At 41.8% G+C, this 21793-nt stretch overlaps 4 protein-coding genes across 4 annotated transcripts; 2 read left to right on the top strand and 2 right to left on the bottom strand.

The window, feature by feature from the left end:
* Window positions 1–66: 66 nt before the first annotated feature.
* Window positions 67–6614, bottom strand: si:ch211-149k23.9 (germ cell-specific gene 1-like protein). Its single transcript, XM_048260881.1, has 7 exons — window positions 6091–6614; window positions 4376–5677; window positions 2571–2762; window positions 2361–2408; window positions 2111–2263; window positions 1828–1939; window positions 67–1405 (listed from the first exon to the last, which is right to left on the bottom strand). Exons 2-7 carry the CDS (start codon window positions 4569–4571, stop codon window positions 1021–1023), a joined length of 1086 nt encoding a protein of 361 aa, XP_048116838.1. The 5' UTR covers window positions 4572–5677; window positions 6091–6614; the 3' UTR covers window positions 67–1020.
* Window positions 6615–6759: 145 nt separating this feature from the next.
* On the bottom strand, window positions 6760–10084 carry atg12 (ATG12 autophagy related 12 homolog (S. cerevisiae)). Its single transcript, XM_048260884.1, has 4 exons — window positions 9919–10084; window positions 9166–9302; window positions 8953–9015; window positions 6760–6970 (listed from the first exon to the last, which is right to left on the bottom strand). The coding sequence occupies exons 1-4, from the start codon at window positions 10061–10063 to the stop codon at window positions 6911–6913; spliced, it is 405 nt and encodes a 134-aa protein (XP_048116841.1). The 5' UTR covers window positions 10064–10084; the 3' UTR covers window positions 6760–6910.
* Window positions 10085–10110: 26 nt separating this feature from the next.
* Window positions 10111–13251, top strand: isoc2 (isochorismatase domain containing 2). Its single transcript, XM_048260882.1, has 6 exons — window positions 10111–10568; window positions 10728–10852; window positions 10987–11199; window positions 12144–12214; window positions 12308–12425; window positions 12921–13251. Coding segments are annotated over exons 1-6 (594 nt in total). The 5' UTR covers window positions 10111–10567; the 3' UTR covers window positions 12987–13251.
* A 96-nt stretch (window positions 13252–13347) lies between these two features.
* On the top strand, window positions 13348–18958 carry foxj2 (forkhead box J2). Its single transcript, XM_048260879.1, has 10 exons — window positions 13348–13801; window positions 14097–14417; window positions 14921–14995; window positions 15204–15284; window positions 15379–15498; window positions 15578–15737; window positions 15882–16016; window positions 16118–16246; window positions 17541–17867; window positions 18446–18958. Exons 2-10 carry the CDS (start codon window positions 14115–14117, stop codon window positions 18538–18540), a joined length of 1425 nt encoding a protein of 474 aa, XP_048116836.1. The 5' UTR covers window positions 13348–13801; window positions 14097–14114; the 3' UTR covers window positions 18541–18958.
* Window positions 18959–21793: the final 2835 nt, after the last annotated feature.

The following is a 21793-nucleotide window of genomic DNA, read 5'->3' as shown; positions in this document are numbered from 1 at the left end:
GCTCAGAGAGAGTAAATAAATAGTTGACAGATTGACCTACAGACAGTTTAATACATTTTTGTTTACAGAATGGACAGAGGTAATGAATGCCTGTAGCAATATTTACAGTTAATCCAGGATTATCAGTGCATGCCAATGCTAAAGTTAAATTATCTATTGGGTTTGGTGTGTGTATATGTAAGTAATGTGCTTACAATTATCTACAGTAGAAGTCTGCTTTGCGTGTGTGTGTGTGTGCTGGTGGGGACTAGGTCACCTCAGGCATTTCGTAACCTCGTGTTTATGGTGTCTCCATCTCCTCTCTTCTCTTGATTCTACATCCAACTCAGGATTACAGACATAATCTTGTGTTCAACATCTGAGAACAGACTTACAAAAAATCTCCTGTTTTCAGCCCCCCCCCCCTCTTTCCACTAATCTCTGTCAGTGCATGTGTTATTCTTCCTGTCAGGTTGTACATCCACTCTCACTATTGTCCACTCAGTACACAAGGAGCCGGTAAAATCCCACAGGCCAACCACTGGACAAAGAGGCAAAAATGAAGGAGAGGGCAATGGAAATGGCTCCACAGAGAGAGAAACATGTCCTGTTACTCCCCTAGCACACAAGCAAAACACACAAAATATCAAAGCCCAGCGCAGCTACAGTCAAATGCCTGACATGCAAATTAAATTATTTCAAAGTATGCATCAGGCCTCATGCAGGCACCTCTTTTGACATAAAAACAATGTAGGCATATCTGCAAGTAAACACAAACTCCTTCATTTTACAAACAATCACTGCATAACAGTCAATGCATGTAAACCTGTGATTTTATTTTTCTTATATTAGGCTAGCCTATTACACTTCTTACAGTAGTAACACAAATGTTACAACATGTCCAACAGTGAACAATCCACGGCATCTAGGATCCCACAGCCACTAGAGTATATTGTTATTTCAGGTTAGCATCTGTTCCAAGCTCCAAGCACGTGGCTAAATCATCAGCCCCTTCAAATGTTCCAAATTTCTCTTGTTTTTCTAACAAGGTGAGTCTGTTCTCTCTCTCTCCATGGCCTCCTCCATTTCATCCATTTCTCTCTCGCAATCCTCACATCCGTCCGGGCCACATCCGCCCACCAGGACCAGGGTGGGCACCTCCCCGTCCTCCTCCTCCACCACTCCCATGGTCCCGTCCGGCGACCACATGGTGTCCATGATGCCTTCGGGGCACTGCAGGAGGCTGCTGATGGAGTAGAGGGTGCCCCCGGGCACCACCTCGTCATAGGAGGGCGCGTGGGTGGCGGCGCGCGCCTCCTCCAGGCGGAGCCTCTGCCTGTGCTTCAGCTCGATGATGGTCTTGGTGTAGGAGTTGAGCGTGAAGACAGCAGCGCCCATGCAGCAGCTGAAGGACACCCAGGCCAACCTGAGGAGGGCGGAGAGGAAGACTGTGAGCAAGTGAGGAAGAGGTCCACTTGTAGCAGAGGCGAATTGAGCTAGCATGCTAGTTGCGTGTGGTAAATTCTCACACCCCTAACCTTAAGAACGCTTCTAACCGCTGAGTTGGGAGCCTGGGCATTTGGGCTCTGTGGTTAAAGCATTCGACTCCCATGCCGGTGTGTTGAGGTGGCGGGTTCGAGGGCCAAGAGCAGCGAACCGACTGACCTCTGTTACACACTCATAGAGCCACTTTAGGCAATTCTGAAGCCAAAAGTATTCTGTGACTGGTACTGACCCAACTGATGTTGGTGTAAAGTAGGCCTACTGTGCATCATACTGTGCACCATAACCATTGTGAGAGAGAATGAGTTATAATATAATGGTGAATATGTAAGCATGAAAACTCACGCAAATGACCAGCCATAGTCCCATTCCTGAGGCCTCCAGTCTTTAGGCCCTACAATCACAGTCATCTGGAACACGGTGGTGTACATCATATGAGCCATCATCCCCATCAGGCCTAAAAAGTTTGTAAGATTGCATTACGTTGTTTTACAACAAACTTAAGTGTATGCGTCCAAAGTCACAGTCCAAACTTAGGTTCATGGTTCCAAAATATGACTGAAGATGGAACAGAGTTGCAGAGTTGCATTCTCTCAGAGAGACAGTCACTAAGTTTAGTCCCACTCACCAGACAGCACAGTGCAGACAGCGGCGAAAGCGTTAATTTTGAGTGCATGCATCTCCTTATGGGAACACAGCACCTCCAACCACATCAGTAGGAAACCCATACCCAGCAGAGTGATGTACATGAACTCCGATATCATGGACAACCACAGAACTCCTGCACAGGAGGCAAGGGAATGTAAATAGTAAACTATATACTGTTTAAGCTATTCTGAGAACAACACACATGACACACACGGACCACATTTCCTTACCATGGGTTTCCCCTGGTGTTAGTCCGAAGAAACTGCGGCACCTCTCACCTACAAAAGATCATTCCAGGCATGTCACATAATAAAAAACAAAACAAACATTTGTTTCTTACGCCAATTACAGAAGATCTGCAACTGATTTTCTCAATTTGCATTTGTCAGGGCAACATTTCCCTTATTAATAAGTGTGCCAATGAACTCATATAAACTCACCATCCGCATGTTTTTCACAGGACTCCCAGAATCCTGTGTGGAAGTAGCGGAACATGTATTTGTCCTCCCCGGTCTCCCAGATGTAGTGGACGGCATTGGCTAATTGCCTCTGGCGTATTTTGGCCAGCTCCTCCCTCCGCTTTGGTGACAATGTCCGATTGGATGGGCCCCTAGGGTCAGGCGTGGGAGACTCTGCAGTACACAAGTTTAACATGAAGCAACCCCAAGCTTTGCTAGGAAACATTACCAAAATAGAGGTGAGCAAATACAATTAAAAGCTCATATGACGCATCATTAATGCAATGCTCTTTCAAATAGCTGCCATGCCTACAGCTAATTCTGTTAAACTATTTGCCATATCTGTTGTCATTTCACAGAACACAGCCATAGCCGGCACTCAGAAAGAGCTTGCAACTGATTTTTTAGAACTGTAAGTGCCAGACAAGGAATGGGTAAAATGTATTACTACATTACAATTATGTTTATTACGTCATCTTAGTACAGTCAATTCATAAAATTCAAAGCACAGCTAGTTAGGCTCCAGTCTTTAGGTTTTGCAAATTTTGCAAAAAATGATGCTACAGTAACATGGGGTACAATCCAGTCAAGTCTACACTGATTTTGCTAACATATGATACTGTCCAGTCAAATCTACACTGATTTCTGAGGGATTTCTGAGGGTGACATCAAAATATACTTGCATTTCAATCTGCATAGATCTTGGCAGTAAAGTGAATATAATAAGGGTCATCAAATCTACAATCACTTCCTTAAAAAGTCCTGCCAAAAGCTAGTCCACAGACACTACCTTCACTCTTATACAAGACTGCCAAAAGCTAGTCCACAGACACCTTGACTCTTATACAAGACTGCCAAAGGCTAGTCCACAGACACTACCTTCACTCTTATACAACACTGCCAAAGGCTAGTCCACAGACACTACCTTCACTCTTATACAAGACTGCCAAAAGCTCCACAGACACTACCTTCACTCTTATACAAGACTGCCAAAGGCTAGTCCACAGACACTACCTTCACTCTTATACAAGACTGCCAGGTGTGCTCCAGCTGTGTCTGTGTTTTGCAGGGGGGGGGGGGAATCCTAAACCTGACAAATCCTGCAGCGTGAAGGGATTAAAGCATGTGAGAGCTATGAGCTCTGTCAATCTCTTCAAGGCTTAAGGACATCTGCTGAGGAAATAAAGACCAGAGTAAAACCTTAAACCCCTGTCCTATACTGTAATATACTGAAGACTTTTAATAATTCATTAGTCCTATTGAGCTACTGGAAGCTACATCCTCACTCCATTAGTCCACAAGTACATTTTATCCCGGACATGGGGAAATTAATCAACTCTAACTGATGTGTTCAACCCTATCTGACCTCCAGCTTGGACATCATGCATGACTTATTAATGCCCCTGTGCTCTTTGCCCATGTGGTGATTGGCTCTGGAACACATCTGGCCACATCTGCACCACACCCAGGCCAGATCCTCCCAAGGGTCAGCTGCTACCTGACTTATTTTTTCACCCGGAGGAGGGTGAACCGCATCATGACCTTACAGATGACCTTTAGTGTGGCGACTTCTGAGGACAAGGACTGCCTTATCCAACCACATACATTATTTTGAATACGCCAGTAGACAGAGGTAGACAAGCCTTTATGTTCGGTAGAGTGAGGAATTGTCATTCTTTCAGTAAATGTTACCCTTAGATTGTCACTGAATATTACAGGTGGCCTTGAATGATCTGATTACAAAACTGCAGTCTGACACCAAACAATAAGCTATGGTGGCCCTTTACCCGTAGTGTAGGGTTCACTGTTGTTCTGCCCACAGTTCTTCATCTTGACAGGCGACAGGCAGAGAGGCTTGACCACCTTGTGTGTTCCCTCGCACCAGTAGGATGTGCAGAAGGCCAGCACAGACAGAGCCAGTGCCAGAGAGGTCAGCGACAGGGAGAGAAGGGACCGAGAGCGGCGGGACATGTGTTCTAACATGGTGGAAGTGAACAAGGGACAGGGGTACCAGAAGTGACCAAGGGAGAGAATAGAGAGAAGGTACACACACACAGTGAAAGGGGGAAGTCAAAACTATGGAGTAAATACTAAAAGCAAGAGAATGAGAGAAAAGATTAAAGAAGGTATGGTGAGGAACAGTGCAGATGGATTAGGAAATGGAAGTGATTAACATGTGGTACAGTTGTATAGTGAGGCAGAGAGTTGGGGGGAGGGGGAATCATGTATGTACAAGACAATGCAAAGTCCGGCGACTGGGGAAAAACAGCAGATGGGTAGCACAAATGAACAAGGGGGATTTATCTTTGCCGAGGGTCAACCCAGGAGAGACCTCGGCAACCCGGACATATGCCTCATGGGACTTCTATCTATGTTATCCTATTACGTATATCTGTAACAGACAGTTCAGCTGAGCCATGAACTAGTTCTCTACCAAGAATGCCCACCCTCAAAAAACAATGAGACCAAGTAGTCTGAGCTACCACCGTTACCATTCATGGTATAGTGCACATTAGTTAGCAATTTGCTACGCAAATTTAACACGTGGTTGTGGCTGGTTAGTTGATGCATTATTCTCCGTCATATGGTGCCTAAGGATATCCTGCTTCCTCTTTAACCTCTGCTACAGATAAGATGCTTTATTTCCTTCATCATTGCATCACAAAGTATAGGATTGGAGCCACTGTTAGGCAAAGTCAGTCTGTCAGGCTATTTCCAAAGCCCTGGTTTGTTTATGTGTTTATCTGTCGTACAGAGATGAGTAAATTATAGGAGTCTATCCACCTTAATGACTTCTCCTGCTTTAGAAAACATTATTTCCCTCACTTAAGATTATGATGGAATTAAAGATGCTGTAAGACTGGAGGGGGGTGAGAGAGTGGGAAAAATATCAAAGGATTAGATTTTTGATGACATGATTGGTCAATCTCCTGATTTAAATCTAACTTTACATGTAATCCATATTAATCTGCTTTAATCTGTTTGTAGTAGGTGTGTGTGTGTGTGTGTGTGTCTGGGTGGGAAGGGAAGTAAGGGAATAGCAATGGAAGGGCATAGGCTGCTTTCCCCTTCAATATCTTCAGGGAATTCTGTATGGTAATAAAAATTGATGAGCATTGATGATAATTTGTAATTTTAAATGGAGGGAAACCAAAATGTTGTCTCAGTGCTATATCGTTCACAGTCATGACGTAATGTACAAGAAAATGTTCAAGATGGCAGGACAACGCAAAATTGGATTCAACATTTCAGACTATGATCTACGAGGATTAAAATGTTTAATAATGCATTTCTTAACTTTTTTTACACTCAATTCTTTAATTTTTTACACACTTATTGTCAAATTAAATCAGTCATTGTGGATAAAGTTTCTTTGCATGTAATGTACTTTATGTTTTTTCTTTAATACATGCAGTTTTCAATAGTCATCAAACCATCATTAGTCAAATTTGGAAATAAATTCACAAGATCAAAAGTAACATTTAAAATCTGAAATACCTACCTTTAGCATGCTTTGCTCAACCGCAAACAACTTGCTTTCATTAGATGTTACATCCTTAGACTGCAAAATCACTGCTGCGACACTTTAAACAAATTCTGTCAAATTCATCCTCCTGTATTGCTGCGGTGCTTCTCCGACAAAAAGAATAGAGATGACCTTCACCTTTCGCACTGACTGCGACATTCCTCCACCCGCTCACTCACTCGCCTTGATTCAGGTCTTCCCTCGTTTTTTTTATTTTTAGCAATCCTCCCCCTTCACCCCATCCCGGTCCTCCTTGGGAATTGGTGTTCGAGACCCACCCAGATTTCATGTAATCCCTCCAAGTCCATCTGTTGCTGCACTTTCTTTTTCAACATCCACATCTTAAATTCTCTCGATCTTCCCTTTGATGTTCCATTCTCACTTAACATTTAACACATGCCTTTGTAGCTTTATGGAGCTTTGTACACAGAATATTATACTGAGGCTGCATATTGCTCTTTCACATCCAATCATTTCCAAAAGAGCTTAAGCAATCTGAAGATGAATCCGAACATGATAACCGTGCTAAACGCAATGCTTCAACACAACAATTATGTGAGCTTTTCAGATTATGTCCCACAAATGAGTTTTTTTTTTGCATTAAAACCATGTCCCACCAAATTCACCAGTGTTATAACCAAAGGATGAGAAACATGGAATTTATTTACACTTTACACTTTGTTATTTACATAAAAACAACATATTGACAACATAAACAATTAACACAGGATAAAAATGTGTTTGGTTTTGTGTGAGTAAGTGTGAATGAGATCACATAAAACTAAGTCATGATGGATCAGCCCCAGGCTTGGGATTTACAGTAGTGGAGAACCAACTTCCCATCACTGCTGAAACACTAGAAAAACAAAAACAACAATTTACTTGTTAATTCAGTCTATATATGGCCTGATTGAATTAACCTTAATTGGCAGTTTTGCAATGTCACTTACAAAAAAAAAACTAATTTTCTTAAATGATATCTAATGGTCTAAATCAAAATACCCAACTTTGGTCATTTTCTCATATGATATTTTAGAGTGCTTCCTTTCCTGATATTAGAGTGCTTCCTCTCCTAACACACCTAACAATCTAACACACCCAGCATGCATTTCCCATGCACTTTCTTTCTTCCTTTCTTCTACCACCATCTCCTTTGACTACACTTTGACTAATACTTCTGCATTCTCATCCACTAGTAGTAGTATTGCTGAGGTCTCCTTTGTAATATAGCTTGAATGTTAATCGTCATTTTGTAGATCCCTTTCAATAAAATCATCTGCTAAATGAATAAATATGAATTACAAAAAAATCGGACTTGTTCACTTGTAGCCCCCTCTTGAGATTTACTGGTATAACTGCAGAATCCTGGATGCACATTAGCATGTGCTCTTGAGACTGATGCACTACTGATGCATATAAGCCTCTGCAGTGCATATAAGACCACATTAGCATGTGCTCTTGAGACTGATGCACTACTGATGCATATAGCCTCTGTAGTGCATATAAGACCACATTAGCATGTGCTCTTGAGACTGGTCTACTGATGCATAGCCTCTGTAGTGCATATAAGACCATGTCTACACTGCCTTGACACCAGAGAGGTTAATATTCTTATTAAAACTGCTGACAAAATGGCCAGATATTAGCCAAGTTCTGCACTCTCCCCTCCTCTATATTTCTTAGTCCTACAGAGTAAACCTCTAACGAGTGACCACAAAGGCAGAGAGATAAAGTCACAGCACCTATTACGAGCCAGTACCAATATGTCCTCTGTTATATCTCTGTAAACTAGCATGACCCAATGTCGCTACACTTGGAGACATAGACTGGCACAACACTTCTGCTGGATTTTGTTTTTTTAAGGACGTTCACTGAAAGGAGCTGCAAAAGAGATATCTCAGGTTGCTGAACAAGCAAGCCATTGGCTATAGCTGAGGCGCTCACAGACTACTTGGGGTCATGTTGTAGCATGAACGGACTCAGATATGAAATCTTGTTGCTGTGTTTCTGGAGGAATACTTGTTGATGCCCGCATCAAGGAATTGCATTGTGTCTGGCTATCTTACTGGTCAGATCATAAATGGCCACGGCAACGAAGAGGAATGACCGAAGATTTTGTTGACTTTTGTTGGTGCCCGCATCAAGGGCTTGTATTTTGGTTAAGCTGCTGATCGGATCATAACCAGCCACAGCAACAAAGAAGAATGACCAAAGAATTTGTTGGTAGAGAACCCATTATGAGTGTAGCTTCTCTACCAACAATAAGGGGTGGGTCCAGGACGCCAGACACCACTGTTGAGCCTTCTGGAGGTCTTCTGGGCCTAATTCAACGAAACACCTCTCAAGGAAGGTGCCTGCTTGATAACCCCAGTGAAATTTGTATGGAGGCTGCTCTATTGGTGATGTTTTAAGTGCACAAAGGTTGCCTTGATAGTGATTTTGTATGACTTTGGTTCTTCTTTGGACATTCAGGCTACTAGCAGAGTATGTTGTATCATGAAGAAGGGCCTTTATGGATTCTGGGTACAACATGTGGCATGGTTGTAACTGCCCCCAGTCAACTGTGCATAGTGGTTGTATCCTGTGTCATATTGTGTAATGTTAAATAGGCTTGGTTGTCCACAACACAAATAATTTAATACCTCTCTTACCTGAAATTAACTTCACTGACTAAAAATGACACCATGTAATTACTATGGTCAATATTTCTAGCTCACATGTGGCTGGGAACCTGCATGTGGGCAGGTTTTTAAATTGCATTTGAAAACATACAGTATATGCAGATATTCTAACAATGTCTTCTTGATTATTAGTACAATTTAGTAGTCAACCACTTACCTCAAAAAGAATTCCTACTTCTTGGTCAGGTGATGGCGCAAAGGACTGATTGACATATATAAACTGTGGAAGAGACATTTAAAGACATCTTCCATTATTCCGGTCAACTTTATGCTATTTTGGAAAACAATTCACATATTCACTAAAATACAAAGCAATGAAATATACGGAGCATCCTGTAGGAACTGATAGAGAAATAGAAAAGTGTCTTACCAGTTGTTCACTAGGCTCAAGCTTTAGAAATCGTGAGATAAACTGTGACAGGGACTGCACTGTTCTTCCACGTTCCACAGACCACTTCTTGGTCTTCATAATGGGAGCGTCCCCAACAGCCTTCAGCAACACATCAACTGTAAAGAAAAGGCATTCTCATGTTATGTATGGATACTGCAGACAACATTAAGAGGTGCACCCTTTCAGACAACTGCCGTGACATCAATACAAGCCCTAAGATGGGCCAAAGATAGCTGTAGACTACATGGCAACACTATAATGATGATAAAAAAAAAAGACAGATCTAAAACAGAATATATGCTCTGGTCACATGAACGCAATATGAGTATGACGCAGAAAAGCATTATATTCTAATTCATCTAAAAGAGATAACTCTCGTAAGCAAAACAGAAACACAACAAATAACAAAAGCTTCCCCAGGAATGAGAAGTGTAGCCTACTTCTGCGCACCTTTAAGTGTTGCATTTTTGAAACCATGATAACTTTGTATATTCACATGACAAAAACAAGGCAATATGACATATAAGTTCCACCCCAAACGATTTCTGCCACAACCATTGGACAATTCGTAGCTATCTATCCGTTCATACGTTGGAAGAAATGTTCGTCAAAATGAAATACGGAAGTAGAACGCAGTCCAGCTAGCTAGTTTGCAACATAGCTGGCCTGATGATGGTGGCTAAATTTAGCGAAAGAAATTACATTTGTAAACGCTAATGTGAAAATAATTACTCTTTTTCTTTTCATCTGCAGTTCCGGAGTCCTCATTCGGAGGCTGTTGTGTAGGTGGCTCTTCTTTTTGTGTTTCTGTTGGAGAGTCAGCATTATCTGACATCTTCGCAAAGGTATCTGCGTTGGAGGAGTGCAAATTTGACATGACGTCACAGCAAGAGTCTTCGGTTGTTGCTTTCAGATGGTTGAAAAATCTGTCAATCCAAACAACCCATGCAAATGCGTGTTTTCTAACTGGTTGAGAGATATTAAGTCCTGCCCATCAGTACTGCTGTTTTGTTCGCGCACCTCAACATGCGTCAGAAAACTGCATGGTATTTCGAACACTGTCTGGTGGGCTTTCATGTCAGTTTTACATAAGTCAAGATATCCAAACAAACTAAAAGGTCCACGTTTACACCATTGTAATGCCCCTCGAAGGCAGGTTTTGTTTTCAACCTATATTCTGTCGTCGTGTTGGGAATCGCCTGTCTGGAAGCAGTGTCGTCTTGAGGAAGTCCTTACTAAATAACTGAATGTCATTTTAGAACTTTCCAATAAGAAAAGGGGGCGGAAACTTTGATACTGAAAATACCAGTTAATCAATCTCTACAACAGTGACCTGACCTGTCTTCGTCCAAACGTTCCTTGTGGTCACCTTGTCGTCAGCAGTAAGTTTATGGGGCTTGTGGCTTTTATGGATTTACTCATGAAATCAAACACTGAATTCGGGCAATGTAGCTAATTCTTTAATCTTGTATGCAAGGACTGACACTGTTTGAAATTAATGTGTTGTTGTATTCAGACATATTATCAAATCTCACTTGCAGTGGGGAGCATTGGAAGACTTTCGACCAAAGGAACTGTACTGTTGCTTTGTGACATGCAGGAAAAATTCCGTCCGACTATTTTCCAGTTCACCAACATTGTGGGCAACGCAGCTAGAGTGCTGCAGGTGAGGATCAGTCCAAGTATTATCTAGTGCAGATGTGGCTTGTTTTCTTCAAGCGAATAGAGTATTACAACGTCCTCACATTCAAAAGAAGCCATCAATTCACTTCATTTACCTCAGTTTCTCTTCTCTCACAGGCTTGCCGGGCTCTTAGCATCCCTCCCATTTTAACAGAGCAGTATCCCAAAGGGCTGGGTCCCACTGTGCCAGAGCTGGGGGCCTCAGACTTGAAGCCTCACGCTAAGACCAAGTTCTCCATGCTGACTGAGGAGGTGCAGAGTGAGCTAAAGTCACTTGGGGACCCCAAGAAGGCCATCCTGTGTGGAATTGAGGCTCAAGCTTGCATTGCGGTATGCTGTTGCCTTGATTCTTAGCCGTAAACAGTTGCAGAGCATCGCTTTGAGTGCAGTATATCAAGCTGAAGTCTCATATTTTTTCTGGTGAGACTTGTCTTTTTCAAAATAGGTCACCCACAAGATTTGTGCAGATCCGAGGAGAAATTATTTAAGAAGTTATTTAATGAATCTGATTGAATTAAAGTACTGGCCATCCCCAAAATGCACCAGAATACAGGAATCACACATCAAACAAATTAAAAATGTTCAAACCCCCCTCCCACACATATGCGACAATTAGTGGGGGGCTCTTAATACATCTGGGCCCAGGGGCCCAAAAGTTTATAATTCGCTCATGCCTTCTTTCTCTTACATTGGATTTACACACCGGCAGCAAGCACCTCGTCTTGGTGTGCGTTACACCTCTCCTCCATAGAAGTAGAAGACACCCTCAGTTTACTTACAATTCTCCATAGAAGTAGAAGACACACTCAGTTTACTTACAATTCTCAAGGGATGTAACCAGTGGTAAAATTAAACTTATACATTAATACGTTATACATTAAGCTCTTACGGAAACCCATCTTCTAAAACAAGATTTTTGTGTGTTAACGTATAAAGCTTGCCCCATTTTTAGGATTCATTTGACAGGATAGGTAGGATGACAGAAATGAGTGAGGGAGAGAGATGGTGAGTTGGTTTGGGAAATGACCCAAGACCGGACTCGACCCTGGGTCCCCCTGGACACTGAGCCCGTTTGTGGTAGAGACGCTGACGCCAAAGATTGTATATAGGCGCCTACTACAATCTTTGCTACCACTGTGATACAGCTCCTCCGTTCTTACCTTTTAGACCCCTTATCTGTTTGCATCCCTAATCGAACACAACAACAGGGAAGATCGCTTACTAATGACACTAGTAAAATTGTAATAATTTTTACCTGCCTATTTTTCTTTTAGTGCACAACCTTTGACCTCCTGGACAGAGGCATAGAGGTGCATATTGTGGCAGATGCTGTGTCCTCACGGAGGTACCTGACACATTACACACAGACTCACATGACTATTAGTATTGTAATCGCTTAAAAATGGACTACGGGTGTACATTTGCTTATCTCTTCCAGTCAGACGGACCGGTTGTTTGCACTGTCTCGTCTGAAGCAGAGTGGAGCTTTTCTAACCACAACTGAGGGATTGCTGCTGCAGCTGGTGCAGGATGCCAAGCATCCCAACTTCAAAGAGGTATGGAAATGCTGTATGTCCCAAGCGCTTCTCAGATGGATAACCAGAACAACATAAGGCATATGTTCTCCAGTCAGAGTACTGCATTGCAGAGCAGGTGTTCTTCCAAGAAAAGCTGACAAAACTAAAACAAAATACAGCAGAATGTATCCTCTTTAACAACTTACCATTTACTTGTAATACTTTTAAAAATAAAAAAAGTAAATGCTTTGTAATTATTTAATGAGTAATGATGTTTAAAATGACACAATTGTCTAATGGAATGTCAAAAAAGACAAGCTGCTAAATATGAAAATATATGCTTCACAGCATAAATAGCATAATTGTATGCTGTTGTAAAGTATATAAAGTGGCAACACTAACATTTGGCTTGCGGGGTAAAGGGCAGCGGTCTATGGCTTCTGGGGGAAGGGTCAGTGTATGGACAGGCAGATCAGCCAGAGGCCTCATCTGGCAGCGGTGATGATGTTATCTGTCCTCTACCTCTGTCCACAGATCCAGAAGCTGCTGGCCCACCCCTCACCTGACACCGGCCTGGTGTCCTTCTTCAGCTCGCTGTGAGGAGCAGGGACAGGGCTGTCGCCACAACAAGTGCTTTCCACATCGTTTTAATGTATGCACTCTGAAATGTGACAACAATAAAACCTGTTTGGTAGAGAGCTGGGTCAAACAAATTGTGATTGTTCTAAGCGGACAGTCTACTTTAAGTTCAGAAATATCTCCATTGTAATCTTGTAAATTTTAAGAGATATATGCAGTCTAATATTTATCTAATAAAAGAAGTTTTAAAAGGGGAAAAAAGAATTAAAGATTGTTTCATGTTGCACTTAAGTATTAATGTCATTACTTCTGTAAAATGTACACTGACGCTAGGAAAGTTCAAATATAATTTTTACTCCCCCTGGTGTCAACTCCCTATAGGGTGTCTGACTCCATATCTGTAGCAAAAACTCACATTGGACCAGGAAGTGTTTCGGTTGCACTGAGTGCAAGGGTGTGTTACCATTCCAGAGAGGTGGAGAGAGAGGGAGGGAGCAAAAGAGAAAGAGAAGAAGTGGATACATACTGATGTCACACAGTAGGAGGAGCATATGACTCTCACAGGACTGAAAAAGAAGGGGAGGAGAAAGCCAGCGCACGAAAAAGGAAGTTTTTTTTCCCTCCTTAATACTTTTTGACCGTCTAAATTAAAACAAAACAACCAAACGCGTCGAGTCCAATCATTGAAAATGATGAAAGTGCCTCTCACTGGCTGAGCAGCTGAGGAAAACAAACGGAAGAAATATAAGGACAGAGCTCGACTCGGAGCCTTGCACGACTGATGACAGCATTAAAAATTGACACTGTGAAGCCTGGGGCCTGTTGACAGGGGAGAGGTAAGTTAACCTCTCTCTGCTAATTACCACTGAGGCTATTTGGAAGGAATGTGTGGAAACTTGTCCATTACTTCAGTGCTGTACAATGTTTTGATACTCTACTGCACTTCTGCTTTTATGACAAGAGGAACTGATCAAGAAAAAGGAACTTGTTTTCTTAATAAATAAATCTGTACCAACTTTGGGTTTAATCATGGTTTGAAAAGGGTTAGCGTCAAAGGGATGCTTTTACAATGTGTACCATTTTGTGCAGAACTGAGTAGATCGACAGTGAAGTCTGCTTTATGTCCAACAGAGTGACCGGCATATAATAATGACCTCAGAACTGGACTCCAGTTTAACCAGCATAGACTGGCTCCCACAGCTGGGCCTAAGCACTCTACGCTCAGGCAAACAGCGTGTGGAGAAGGAGAAGAGGAGAGAGAGAGACATTCCTCCCTGCATTCCCACGGCCCCATCTCCCTCCAACTCCAAAGGGAAGCCTCCTCACAGCTATGCCACGCTCATTGCAATGGCGATCCGTGCAGCCCCTGATGGCAAACTCAGTTTGAATGACATTTACACTTGGATCAGCGACACATTCCCTTACTACAGCAGGGTCGGACGAGGATGGAAGGTAGGATATGCAAACATACAGCTCCAGATCCATACAAACAGCATAGCTGCATTAAGTGTTGTTGGAGACATGGATATGGAGAGGGTCTGATTGGAGATGCATGTCTGGGGAAAACACAGACCTCTCCAGTTATCCCTTCTGTTACCTCCTCTCTGAAGAATGCATCCATGGGGAAGAGCCACTAACATGCCTTGCCGAGTGGATTTAACTGTTACCAGGAAACTCTCCCAGAGTGCACAGTGTTGTCTTTGGAAAACAATGCCTTCATAGTCACGTGTTTGTATTTTGGGTTAAATATCCTAGCATAAACATGTATCAGGCACAGATGTTAACACTACAGACAGAAGTGTAAATTTGACTTGATGGCTTACTTCATTTCAGTTGCATAATAAATTACCTGATGTAACTGGTCCTGATGTACCATATTTACCATATGCATTAATGTATTGACACACGCTTTTATGCCAACAGTGACATTAGTGTTGTGATACTTAAATTCACAGAATTCAATTCGACATAACTTGTCCCTGAATAAGTGTTTCCGAAAGGTCCCACGGCCCCAGAATGATCCAGGAAAGGTAATGAAACATACTTGGTAAACAATCAAATCTGTAAACTCGATCTTGAAATGTTATTTTATTCATTTCAGCTAATGCACTTCAAGCCATTTGGAAAGGCTAATTCAAGAGTTTTTTTGGTCTTAGCAAGTCTTTGAATAGTTAAACAACAAAAATACCAAAGATACCTCTTCAAGTTTCTCCTTTAAATATCTTAATACCTTTAAAGGGTTCTTACTGGACAATGGATGGACCCCCTGAACCCCAAGAGCCAAGAGGAATTAAACGTCCATATCCCACAGAATCTGAGGTGATTTTCTCACCATTCATCCACATTTCAAACATCATTTCAGTAATGTAACTTCATTGAGGATTTGTTGTAACGACTGGCTCTAATCCTACAGGCCCAGGTCACTCAGAGACCAGCTGTACAGGAAGTGAGGCCCCAACCCCTTCAGGTTCAGCCTGAATATGTCCCCCCACAGCCTACCCAGAAGAATGTGATGTCACCTCCACCCTTCAAGGTATATGACGTCTTTAAAGCCACATGTATCCCACATGTGTCACGCTTTACTTACAGAGTGTTTATTTGTGTTACCACAGCAACGTGCACCCCCTCTGGCATCCCCATCGGTTCTTCTTCCGGCACATTCCATGAACGACCCCCCTTCGCGCTTCCCCTTCACGGATCTCAACATGCCGGACCTGTACGCCTCTTTCCAGTCCCTCTGCCGGAACATGAGAGAGCGAGTTGCCTCACAATGTAAGTTTGATGGAAAGACACGCAAAGGCCAGAATGTCCATGTACTTTGTATTTGGACAAAGCTAGCTATTCCAGTGCGTGGTACATCTTTTTGTCCTCATGCTCATCACACCATGGTCTTTCTGGAATGTTCCTTGTTTGTAGCGGATGCTGTGCCTTTGTATGGGATGAATAATGACAGTGCCCCGCTGCACACTCCAATCCTCTCTCCACTGTCTCCACAACCTTGTCAGAACCCAAACCCAAACCCTGAGCCAGAACGACCAATACAAAATACTGGTGAGCAAACACTATTTTAGGAAAGTTATGCTTAACATGGTTTGCCAGCCAATGTCTTTCTGTACATTTTATTCTCTCTTCCTCCATCAATTCTCCCAAAGGCTTGTCTTTAGTATACCCCCCTGCAGTTGTGCCTCCAGACTGGTTAAGCAACGCTGATTCTTTAAAAGAGAGTTTCAGGATCGCCAACAGCCTGGACTGGTCGAACATAGACCTCTCCAGTCACCCTGGTTAGTTGAAGTTTTTTCAGTTTGAAATGCCTATATGCTTTACAAAAGTTCTCTTTCTTGCATGTAATGAAATATGACTGATATACATACTGTAGGTCTTTCTGGGGTTGGTGTGAGTGTGGTCAGTTTAAATAGTGTTACATTAATCATGTTGTAGTCATCATTTTAGTGAAGGTCATTCAAGTTAAGTGGGAGATGTACAGTGCAACCAGGAAGTTTTCAGACCCTTTCAAGTTTTCCACATTTTGTAATGTTTCAGACTCATCTTAAAATGGATTTTTTCCCCCTCATCAATCTACACAAAATACTCCAATACTCCAAAAAATAGAAGGTGTCTGGAGTGTAAATTTATAAAAAAATAAAAGACAAAAAATATTCAATTTACATAAGTATTCAGACCCTTTGTTATGACGCTTACAGTTGAGCTCTGGTGCATCCTACTTCTGTCAATGGTCCTTGAGATGTTTCTAGAACTTGACTGGAGTCCACCTGTTCCTAAATTAATTCGTTGGACATTATTAGGAGAGGCACACGTCTGTCTATATAAGGTCTCATGACAGTTGATGGTGTATGTCAGAGTGAAAACCAAGCCACGAGGTCGAGAGAACTGTGCGTAGATCTGCGAGTCAGGATTGTGTCAACACACCGATCTGGGGAAGGGTACAAGAAAATGTCTGCAGCATTGAAAGTGCCCAAGAGCACGGTAGTCTCCATCATTCTCAAATGGAAAAGATTTGGAACAACCAACAGTCTTCCTAGATCTGGACGCCCAGCCAAACTGAGTAATTGGGGACAAAGGGCCTTGGTCAGACAGGTAACCAAGGACTCAATGGTCACTATGAATGAGATCCAGAGCTCCTTTGTGAAGATAGAAGCGTACAGAAGGACAACCATCAGTGCAGCTCAGTGCTTGGTTTCTTCCACACATGCCTTTGGGAATCATGGCCAAATAGTTAAATCTTCATTTCATCAGACCAGAGGAAATTACTTCTCATGGTCTGAGAGTCGTTCAGGTCTCATCTGGCCACTCTAGCATAAAGGCCTGATTAGTGGAGTGCTGCACTGATGGTTGTCCTTCTGTACGCTTCTCTCATCTTCACAAAGGAACTCTGGATCTCAGGAGAATCTCCTGGAGTATTGGAGTATTTTGTGTAGATTGATGAGGGGAAAAAAATAATTGAATGCATTTAAAGATGAGTCTGAAACATAACAAAATGTGGAAATCTTGAAAGGGTCTGAAAACTTTCTGGATGCACTGTAGGTTTCATACACTTCACCTGATCTTCTTTTCCAGACCTTGTGGAGAGCATGAGACAGGCTGAGCTCTGTGACTGGGCCCTGGACCCGGCCCTCTTCACCTCGCTCTGCGACTCCCTGAACCGCTTCTTCACTCAGAAGGGCTTGATCGCATCCCCCTCTGGCAGCCCCTCCACTCTGGGTCCTCCAGCCACTCTTCCTATGACTCTCTTGCCTTGCACGGCACCCACGCTGGCGAGTCTGACTAACCCCTCGCCACTGGCCTACCCCTCTGTCAGTGGGCCAGGCGCCCAGGGCATCAGGAGGAGCCTGACCCCCCAGACCCAGAACCAGCCGGTCACCAACCAGCACATGTCACCAAAGGGTAGGACGTCTTCTGTGTCAAACACTGCTCCTGTAGTCTGTTTATAGAGGTGGATTATAGAGCAGGAATGTATGAAATAGCAAGTTAATAAGGGACAAATACAGTCAATAATTTGAAAGATCATATTTCTGTCCAAGCTTTACACATGTGTTAATATGATTATTTGTGCCTTTTTACAATTCAGTTACATGTAGGGAAAAGTTAATAGAGAAGTACCAGTATGAGCATAATCCAATTATTATCCACATCATAGGTTGGATAAATTACAGTTGTGTACAGCAGTGTAATGTTTATGGTTATCATTGTTATTATTTTGTTATTCATTCTCTTTAGTCCATTAACATATATAGATATTTTTTTATTTGGGTAATATGACTTTACTATAAACTGTTAATTGTAATGCAATGCAGTATTTACTGATGTCATTGTTAGTCACTTTGGACAAACCCATCTGCTTAGAACCATAAATATAAACATACATAATTAGCATATACAATGTAGGTTTAATCCAAAAATGAATGTCTTGGATTTTTGGATTAATCCTATCCATTTTTGGATTATACATTTGTGTCCCACAGGTGTCCATTCCCCAACAATGATACGACCACCAATGAAGCATACCAACAGCGAGGAGATTCAAGATGACTTTGATTGGGATTCGTTGATTGTGTAAGGATCCTTGCCTATATGACAAAAAGACTGCAGCACAGACCAACACGTTACACTAATAGTGTTGAACATCCTTCAGAGTAGAGTGAGAGGATGGCCTAACTGCCCTGGTTAAACTACAGTAAGTGCATGTGCAGTAAATGGCAGAGTTTGTGACACCAACTGACATGACATGACAGGTTGGCAGAGCCTGGTGGAATTCAGTTGAGTCTGAAATACTGTATGCTGAAAAAATGCATGATATCTTTACCCATTTCAGCTGTCTTTTTTCAGAAATGCAAACTTTATATTACCATAAAATGGCATAACTGTACTTTAACTGTATTGTAAGTGATTGTTGTGAATGGTTTTGTGACTACCCTGACACTTATTAGTTTGTTAGTTTGTTAATGCAATAAAACATACCATCTTCTGATGCTTGAGCATGGTCTGATTGCAAATCACTGCAGTGAGGGGTAAGATGAAAGCATCATTACTGCCATGACTCAGAGGACGCCACTGTAGAGTCTGTTATGCAGCATGTTCACATGGCCTGAACCCAGAGGCTGAAAGCTCTCATTACTCCAGTGTTCTTCACATCAGCTGCATCACACATTGAATACTACTGCCACTTGAATCTTAAACATGCATAAAGTTTACTCTGTAAACTAGGGCCATATATTTTAAATAATAATCTTCTCAAAATTGAAGTAATGAAAAAAAACATCATATGAGGCATATGAAAAAAGATCATAACTGAAAGAGCATGAAGGAAACAACAGTGAATTTAACTGGAAGATGTGAAATCATGTCGTTGTTGAAATAACAGAACAATTATCATGTACAGTGAGAGAAAAAGGCCTTCATGTATAGCCATCTTGTGCCAGTGATCACAGTCTCTTCTATGACTATTGATGAAATATTAATAAAGCACACCAAGGATTGTTGTGAGTTGCTGATTTTCTGGATGTTGAAAAAGTGTAGTCACTGTGACTCCGTCTGTTTAATTAAGATGAAGTTGCGGCCTTCAAGATAAACAATGATATATCTTGAAGGTCACCTAAATTGAAGAGATATGCATATGTTACCAGACTGTGCAACACTTTTTTTCTCATTTACAAATGAAATATTAATCATATATATTCAAGACCATTCTAGACATTAAAGCCAGCCCAGCAAAATGCTGATCAAATGTGAATTTCCACACTACATGTTTTTATCATAGATGTGGCAGGAAGTTAGATATAGATGAATAGTAGAGGATTACAGGGTATAATTGATGGTGCTGATAAGACCATAAATGACCACAGCAGCAACAAAGAGAAATGACTGAAGAATTTGTTGGTAAAAAGATGAGTGTGGAGGGGGGTGGGTCTGGAACGACACTACGGTTGAGTCTTCTTGAGGTCTTGTGGGCCTAATTCAAGAAACACCAATGTCTGCTTGATAACCCGTTGAAATGCTCACAAATGTTGCTCTATTGGTGATGCAGGCTATTTATGCACATAGGTTGCTTTGTTGATTTGTTTCTTTGGTTAGGCATTCAAGCCCCTGTAAGTACATTTGATACTGTGAGGGAGGAGGGCTATTATGGATCCTGGGTAGAATATACAGCATGTTTGCAAACTGTGCATTGTTGTTGTATCCTGAGTCATGCTGTGCAAGGTTAATAGGTTTGGTTGCTGTTCGGCCGCTGTGGGAAATCCCCTACCTTCAGCACAAGGAAATTTAACACCTCTCCTGTATCTGAAATTAGATCAGGCTGGAAAATACGTATCACGACACAAACATATTAGTGTGACAGTGAAAAATCAGAACAGTGCAAACTGAACTGCCCAAATCAAATGAATGACTAATCAGAAGAGGACTTGTGAAAGGCATTATGGAAAAGGACAAGGTATTAGTCACAGTTGACTTTAACCCAGGCTTATTCTATTGGTTGCGATTTCAAAGTTTGGATTCTCAGACAAGCACTGTCCTGTATTGCCTGAAAACGTATACTGATCTGGTGCTCTGGAAGCAAGGAACAGGATATATCACAGGATGTGGTTCCTAAATCAGGCGTCTGTCTTTTGAGTCACCACTGGCAAGTGAGCAGCTGACAACATTAACTTGTGCAGGATGTGTCCTGCTGAAAGGGAGCCGTCCACTTTCAGCACTGCAATGTCTTGTCCTTCCCCTCTGAACCTGCGGGTGCCAGATCAACCAAACCTCTGCTAACTGTATTAAACCGTTTAAAACTAGATTAAGGGAGTTTGACACCTTGCGAAGTTTACTTTTTTTTTGTCCAAAAAATTCCCAAATGTGCATGTGACAAATGGCACAAATTTGGACTTACGCCTGCAAGTTTATTTTTAAAATATGACCATTCAAATTTAATTAAAAATGACAGCACGGATCATTCATCCAGTCCCCCATATTAAATTTATTTTTTTTTTACCTTTAATTCAGATGATCATCTGTTTTTATACAAGCATTTTAGTTCTCCTCCTCTTGTCACACCAGCAGGAGAAAGAAGCGTGTGGAGGTCACATGCCTAGAGACTGGGGTACAGGTGACCTGTACACATGACAGTGTGAAAAATGTAGGCTTCAAAACAAATCCAGAGGGGCGAGAGAAGATGAAATAATAATTGAAAATAAAATAGGACCTTTTATAATACCTTCTTTTAATCCCCACATTTACAAAGCATTGAAAAAGTGACTTTAAAAAAAATACAATTCATGTTGTATTTCGCCTTTCAAGTGACTGTAGTGAGCCAGGAGGTTGGGAGATTGGAAATGCACATATAAACACAAGTGCAGACGTATATACACAAACACACACCCACACATGCTAAAACACATTTGCTCTCACTCAATGTACAGCCATACCTTCACACACACGCACACACAATTTCCCATTTTCCCCTCGATTCATGAAATGTTTAAAATCACATTTTTTTTTTGATTGTTACACAGAAATGTTTGAAGGGAAGAGAAAGACAGGCCGCTCATTTAATGGCATAGTTCAGTGTGATTTTCCTTGTTCCCTAGAGTACAAAAAATTAAAATAAATTACATTAAACATTAAATAAGATTTTTAAAATAATACAGCCATTGAATGATTTCGACCAGTTTTGCCTGAAATGTCGCTGTGAGTGTTGTCCCATCCATCCTTCATGCACTCGTTTAATCTCAAGTTTCTCCCTCCTTCTGATCCTCCCGCAGAGAGACGAACGGAGAGGCTGTGTGTGATCACAATCAGTTTTGTTTTAGTGGCTATGCTCGACCCTCTCT

Source organism: Alosa alosa, chromosome 13, assembly GCF_017589495.1.
Source record: "Alosa alosa isolate M-15738 ecotype Scorff River chromosome 13, AALO_Geno_1.1, whole genome shotgun sequence".
NCBI classification, from domain to species: Eukaryota; Metazoa; Chordata; class Actinopteri; order Clupeiformes; family Clupeidae; genus Alosa; species Alosa alosa.
Note: the sequence above shows the minus strand (reverse complement) of the source record. Positions and strands in the feature narration are given on the sequence as shown.